The sequence below is a fragment of the Cyprinodon variegatus genome, unplaced genomic scaffold (assembly GCF_000732505.1).
Source record: "Cyprinodon variegatus isolate N-32 unplaced genomic scaffold, C_variegatus-1.0 Scaffold1386, whole genome shotgun sequence".
NCBI classification, from domain to species: domain Eukaryota; kingdom Metazoa; phylum Chordata; class Actinopteri; order Cyprinodontiformes; family Cyprinodontidae; genus Cyprinodon; species Cyprinodon variegatus.
The window spans coordinates 49,870-57,425 of NW_015151839.1; the positions used below are offsets into that span (position 1 = coordinate 49,870).

The 7,556-nt window shown below is 35.6% G+C and overlaps 1 protein-coding gene across 1 annotated transcript in view; it reads right to left on the reverse strand.

The window, feature by feature from the left end:
- The window catches only part of LOC107103164 (cytosolic non-specific dipeptidase-like), a 10,887-nt gene extending 5,725 nt beyond the window's left edge, over nucleotides 1-5,162 (reverse strand). Inside the window, exons 1-5 of the mRNA XM_015402714.1 lie at nucleotides 5,036-5,162; nucleotides 4,067-4,132; nucleotides 2,587-2,730; nucleotides 2,277-2,439; nucleotides 121-209 (exon numbers count right to left, since the gene is read on the reverse strand). Of these exons, the coding sequence (XP_015258200.1) occupies nucleotides 121-209; nucleotides 2,277-2,439; nucleotides 2,587-2,730; nucleotides 4,067-4,126 (456 nt within the window). The 5' untranslated portion in view covers nucleotides 4,127-4,132; nucleotides 5,036-5,162. The remainder of the gene's footprint in view (nucleotides 1-120; nucleotides 210-2,276; nucleotides 2,440-2,586; nucleotides 2,731-4,066; nucleotides 4,133-5,035) is intronic.
- Nucleotides 5,163-7,556: the final 2,394 nt, after the last annotated feature.

Consider the following 7,556-nt stretch of genomic DNA (forward strand, 5'->3'; position numbering starts at 1 on the left):
GTCAGCACTTTAAGCAATGGTTAAAAAAAAAACAAAAAAAACATACATTTTGTTAGATTACGACATCAAATAATGATTCTTGTCTCTACCTAAACAAACCTGTTAAAGGAAAAACTGTACCTGCTTGATCTTTTGGTACGCCTCAATGCAGTTAAACCAGGCCAGCACCGGCCCCTTGTCATCAGTGGATCCTCTTCCATACAGTTTACCTACAAACAGAAACCTCAGTATAGCCTTTACTTTTGTCATTGCTCCTGAAATGTGAAGTTTTACATCACTAAATATAAGGTCCATTGCACATTTTATGCTCTTGACTGAACCATAGTGTAGAAATCAGGGGGCAACACAGCCAGTACTCCGGCTTAAATATCCTTTTTATAGCTTAAAACTGAGTCATTTGTGATGAGACAAGAAGATGATTGTCACAGAGAAGGATAAAGACAGCTGAGCATGTAGGAATAAGAAAAGGAAGTGAAAGAATGTTTTCAGTCACCTGATTGTTACCAAATAACACACAAAAGAATGAAAGCTTCAGCATTAGTTGTATGTCAATGGTTAAACTTCACCATGTTTGAGTGAAAACGAAACCCTGAGATTCCAACGTGTCCCAGCGGACATCAAATGAAGCTACGGATCCTGCAGAGAGCGGTGAAAAAGTGGTTCCTACCAAACATTAGGCAAAAAAAAAAAAAAAGATTGAATTTGTTGATGTGAAAAAAAAGGAGGGGTTCCGGTTTCGGTTCCCGGCCAGGGGTCTTTCAGCATAGAGTTTGCATGTTAACCCTGAGCATGTGTGGGTTCTCTCCGGGTATTCCAGCTTCCTCCCACAGTACAAAAACATGACTGTTAATGGGCTTCTCTAAATTCTCCTTAGGTGTAAGTGTGTGTGTGAATGGTTGTTTGTCCTGTTTGTCTCTGTGTTACCCCACCTCTCACCCGTAGACAGCTGGAGATAGGCACCAGCACCCCTCGCGACCCAGCTTGGGATAAGCATGACGGAAAATGGATCGATGGATGAAAAAAAAAAGAGCTACACAAACCAAATTGGTGATAGATAAATAACCATCTGTTCTATTACGATTAATTGTGACTGATAACATTTTTTTTTTTGGTAAGGCACACTCTGGCCCCATCACTGCCTGACCTCTGGAATCCAGAAAACACTTAAATTGATCCTGTGTGAAAAAATGAAGTAGGATGAAAGTTAGCAAATCATATTCAGATGTAAAGAAAAAGGGCTGCTTCTTTGCATTCAGTCCTAAGCAAATTTCAATATTGGATGGAATCATGGATTTTAAAAATTCTAAAGGAGAAGATCCAGCTGATTGGTCCTGGGCTTTAAAGTCATAGCATAACAGAATACCCATATCTGAACTGGGCCAAACACAGCCAATTAATAAGGTCCGTTTTTATTATATTATAAAAAAATATAATAAAAACGATGTACATCGACCTTAACTGAATTGTTCATTATAAAAATAAAAAAAAAAGTTTTTAAAAAGTTTTAAAAGAATCCAAAATGGCTGCAGATAGCAGAATCGGGCTTGCTCGGATAGACGGGTGGAAAAGAATTCAGACACCACCATCAAAGCATTTCAATTGGATTATCCCTCATTTGTTTATTAAAGCTATTGTGGTCTGGTGTTTAAATTTCTTTGATAGCTCTTAGACAGGCCAAAAACAACAGAAAGATTAGCACATATCACAGAACTGTGATCATACTGTAACACCTCACCAGCTCTTAATTTTAAAAATCTCTTCAAACTGACCCCTAGCATTTCCAGATAAGAAACTGCAGACTACTCAGAAAATAAAGTTAACTAAAATGAACTTTGATTGTGTGCAGCCATCTACGATATGATTGCTTCTACAAAGGCTGATAAAAAACACAAAGATCACCAAAATGTAAAGTTAGTTTTGAGAAACTGTAATAAAAACAGCCACTTTAAACCTTAACAGACATTACGGTTTGGAGCATTTAAGGCCTTAAATGGTGAAAATCAAGCTTTTAAAAATCCAATGCTTTGATAACAACTTATGTTGGAACTTTGATAATACTGCATTCTGATCACATCAATAAGACACTGATGCTTTTTATCAGACAGATAAGATATTACATGTCTGCAAAGCACCGTCATGCTAAGAGAGACTGAAAACAGAAACTATTTAACTCACCTTTTTAGGTTTAGTCTTACACTAGAGTTGTTGCATTTTCAGCTCCTCTGACTTTTCATATCATGTTTCAAAACACTGAGAAGAGGCTCCTGTGCTCTTACCATCTTTCTCCACCAGAGTGAACGGCTCCGTGTCCCACCCGTCATCCAGCTGGGCAGGCTGAACATCCAGGTGACCGTAAATGCACACCGTCTTCTTGGCCGGGTCTGAGCCCAGATGGCCCAGAATGATAGGAGGGAGAGGGATCTCCTCTCCAGAGGGGAGCTGCACATTGAAATAAATAATTATAATAATAATAACTGTGCTCGTTATTGGATGCTTTTAATGAAAAAAAGACTCTATCTAAAGAAATATACTTATTTTCCTACATTTTGCTTAGAATTTGATACAACATATGTCTAACAGAGCCACCTTTTGTTTGCCAATGTCCACCAGCTCCACTGTCCCTCCCAGCTTCTCGATATCTTTGGCTGCCATCTCCATCATCTTCTTGATCTCCCCCCGCTTCTCCGGCCAAGCAGACACACTCTGCACACCGACCCATTCTGCAAGGCGCTGATTGGGATAAAAAAAGAAAAAAAAACTCAAATCTACTCAGAGGCTTCTCAGTCCTACATAATAAAAAAAAAGAAAAACAGCCGCTGGAGAGTTAAGCTTCAGCTAAAGTTTAAAAACCGGTTTTGCATTAACAAGGCTTGATGAATGGCAGCAAGTGAAAGTGTTTCAGTTACAATACAGAAATTTTAATCTTTTTTTTTTAGGATCACAAAGGCCCGCCGCTATGGCACGACTTTTCATTTTAGGAGTAAGAAAATATTTAATCTTTGTTTTTGAGAGCTTGGGGGTCCCTGATAATCAGACTAATCAGAATCATGTCATCTGTTACCAGTAGAGATTAATTCTGCTGATTCCTAAACTAAAACTGGACAAGGTTTTCTATATTGTGAAATTATGAGATGAAAACTACTAAATGATCAATTCCTATGTTAGACTAAAGATTTATTTTAATAAGTTAAAACAAATTTCTACTAGTTTTTATAGAAATGTGTCTGCTCTATCACTACTTTCTTCAGAAAGAACATCTAGACAACTCATAGGAAACATGATATTCACTGCTTTTAGAAGGCAGGTCTGTCTGTCTTGGTAATTAACAATGTTGTAACTATGGGACAGTCTGCATCTTGGTGAAAGAGGTATATTTTGTTTGCTAAATCATCATTATTCACTCTCCACTTTATCTAAAAATCTGTTGTTATCAGACATGTCGTATGTTTTCAAAAAGAAACTGTGAAGCATCAAGTTTCACAGCAATAGACATGTTTTTACCTGCATATGTGCACCCTGACTGCTCAATCCTGTTTCTTACACATTTAACATCTTATAATATCAATTATTACCCATGGGTAAACCAGATTCATTGGCATATTACTGGTCAAACATAAATGGCTTAATTGCACATTGTTGTTGCAATGTAATGGATGAAAAAGTTAAATTTCTGTACAAAATAAATGCAAAAACTGTATTTACTCAATAAACAAAGTGTCGGCACATATACACACATCACAATAAAAAAAAAAGGGTTTTAGATTCAAAAAAAGAAAGAAAAAAAAGAGGAATTTATCACTTTTATTGCAAGCAGTGTTTTCAACCCAAATATAGTCAAAAATAGAATGGTTTTAAAACCACAAAAAGGGCTCATGTGCTCCAAACTCAAATTAATGCTCAAGTATTTCAAAGTATTTTTACATTTGAACATTTATAAAGAAATGGGTTGTGAGCTAAAATATTGACTTGTTGCCTGAAGGCAACACTATACCAATTTTTAGGATCACAAAGGCTTTTTTTTTCCTAAAAAATTTTTACCTCTTATATGAACATGAACTAATCTTACCTTCACATAGAGGTCCTGGTTTTCGTCCACATACTTGAAAAGTGTTGGTAGGTGAGCCATGTTTTCCTGAGGACAGCAGCAGAAGGTTTAACCATACAGATTAGTATGAATCTTTGACCCAGAGCTGTTATATGGCAGGACAAAGGCCACACCCCCAACTACAGACATGCTGACTTTGCATGAGCTTCCAAAGTCATGTGAGAAAGTACATTTAAATAAATCTGCTTTTCACGTTCAAATTAAATCAAAACCAAATAGAAGCAAGAAAAATAACAAATTGAAAACAGTTTGGTTTGCATTTATATTCACCCACAACATGAATTTAGTAAAAATCTGCAGACTGTCTGCACCCCAAAAAAATCTCAGCCTTAATGTAAAAATGGGGAAAGAAAGACAGCAGTGTTAAAAAAATAATAATAAAAACACATGATAAGTCACGTTACATTTGGAGTCGGCACAAATAAGAAGATAATTAAACTTTTTGGTCAACTGTTTCCAAAAAGGTTTAGAAAACTCAGAACTACAAATCAATCTGAGCAAAGCATCCACACGGTGGTGGGAGCATCATGCTGTGGGGAGGCTGATTTTAAGCATAAACATCAACGCTGGTGCTAAAATAAAGAGCAATCTCGGTAGAAAATGTGGCAAAAGATTTCCGTTAGCCACTCCAATAAGAAAGAACCGATAAACTGACACTATAGCTATAATTAGTCATTTAAATACAAATACCAGTATTTGGACAACAGTAACTGAAACTCGTGTGTTTAAACGCTGGTGGGACATGAATCTGAAACTAAACAGGTAACTTATATTTCCGCAGGCTGTCATTTAAGCTAACAGAGCAAAAATGCTACCAGGCTTATAGCTGCTACATTTATTGTTTTAGCTAGAAACAGCTTCGATTGACACAAATAGCGAAGGTGCAATTCAAGACAGTTTACCGGCTTTGAAAGAGTATATCAATATTACCTGTGCTAGCTAAACGGTCCTCTTTTATCAGAGCTCCTGTTCTTACTTGGCAGAGCAGCTGCAGGACTCTCTCCTGTGACTCGTTGAACTAGTACGTAAGCGCTACCGCCATATTGTGAGTGGCGACTTTGTCCAGGAAATAAACGCATGCTTGGAAATAGGGTTCAATCTGCAGGTTAAAAGGTTGGAGTAGTTTTTAAATTACCAATATCCTCATTTTATGTTTAATTATATTGACCACTTTGACCAAAACTAACAATGTATGAAAAATAAATTATGACAGTATCATATGAAACAGTGTACTCAAATGTACTTAACTATATTTTTCTTTAATGAAAAATAACCAGTTGCCCTTTGATGTACTTAACCAATTATATAAAACCTGTACACAATCTTGCTAAATGACTGCATATATGTTAGCAATTTAAAAGTAGTCCAGTTATTTAAAGAATGAACCAGGGGTAGATGCCTCTCCCCAGCATTCGACCCATTCCAGTTCGCCTACTGACGAAACCTCTCCCCTGAAGATGCAATAGTGCTCTTCAGAGTCTAGCACACCTGGAGAAGAAGAACACCCACGTGTGGATGCTGTTCCTGAACTTCAGTTCAACTTTCAGTACCATCATCCCACAGCATCTGGTGGGTAAACTGGAACACCTGGGCTTCAATACACCCATCTGCAATTGGCTGTTAGACTTCTTCACACACAGTCAGTCAGTCAGTGCGTCCCTCAAGGCTGCATCCTTCTCCCACACTGTTTACATTTAATCACTGCTGCACTTTAAGAAATGGAAATGTCATTAGAGCTAGAAAAAAATGTGTTTTGTATACTCTCTGTGTAGACAAAATGACAATAAAAGTTGTATAAGTCTATAATGTTAATAATGTGCTTATATGCATTTATGTGGGCAGATATTTACCACCAGCAAATATACTGCTCAAATGGAAAGAAAGTGCTAGTGTAGTTAATCAATAAACTTGTAATTGCAAGTGCTGTTGGTATTTACTTTTTGCAAAATTTGAATATAATATATTGGTAAAAAATGTAAACTTTATTTTTAACCAGAAGCAATGTTATTGAATAGAAAGGATCCTGAAATATATATTAAAAGGAGATTCATGATTTTATTTGATTGAATATTTTATTTCATTTTTATTTATCAATGAATCAAAAGTGAAAGAAATTGGCACCTGATCAAATAGTAATGATACACATGTGTAGAAATAGAAGGACTGTGTAGAAATAATGCCTCTCACAATATGGCAACTGTTTACTGGCCAGTCAGCATGTGAGGTGCTTTTCCTTACGATTTTTTGCTCTTGGTATCCATTTAGATTGAGCTGATTTCAGAGTAATTTATGTTGATGTCAAAGTGTTCTCGTTTGCTACTGTCAAGGCAAGTTTATTTATACACACCACACTGCAGGACGAAAGTGCTGTACATGGGGAAAAAAAGGAAAAGTACATTGCAAATTTCCATTCTTAATGAACATGAATGAAGAGAATAAAAATACTAATTGAAATTAGATTATTATATTAAAAGCATTAATAATAAAATGATTGATAAAATAAATTCAAGTTGGACTGAAAACCCAACTAATTGTCTTTAGATTGTACAATAAAAGGTACTCATAACAAATACACTTTATAATCAGTTTAAAGCAATTTAAACTTTCAATGCATTCATAGTTTTCTTTGAGCTTATTCCAGATTAGTGGAGCAAGGTTCTATCCAGGGGCCAACATGAGCCAGGGCCCCTATTAAACTGGTCTTGGCCCCGTTACTTAAGACATAATAAAAAACAAAATTGATATGTTGATATACATTTGAACGGAAACTGTAAGTTACTTTTCCCTTGCACAAATGTATTTTTTATTTACAGGCTGACTTTAACAGTGATTTAAAAATTAGGATGTTGAATTATTGCTTCATCCATATTTAAATAGGATCATCATTTCCATGTGCTCAGTCAGGGTCTACAGAGCCATGTGTAGTTCTTTTTTGTTTTTGTTTTTTTTTTATCTGCTACTCTGTTTCCACACAGGGATTTATAGACTAACAGAAATATTTTCAAGTTTACTTTCAGATATATGAGGAGACAATGTAACTGCTGATGGGCAATATGATTTAAAAAAAATATAAAATAAAAGTGTAAAGTACCAAGAAGACGTAGTAGTTAATTGCTTAAATAAATGGAGAAAAAAAAAGTCAGAAAAAGTAGTTTATTTAGCCTATCACCAGTAGCTGCAAGGCACCTAGTCTTTCCCACTCAGGTAATGTTTACCAAAGAAACAGTTTCTAATTTTTTGACTTTTTGATAACCAAGTATATAGCATATATTTTTGTGAAATAATATTTTATTATTTATTTTATCCATTCAAAGAGACTAATATGGGTCAATGGAAATTGAAACTCACCTCATGTGGGAGCAAAAAAAAAAAAAAAAGAAACTGGCTTCAGTTGAAATGATAAATTAGTTTCATTAATAAAATAGTAAAAAAGATCATGGTACCGGTAATA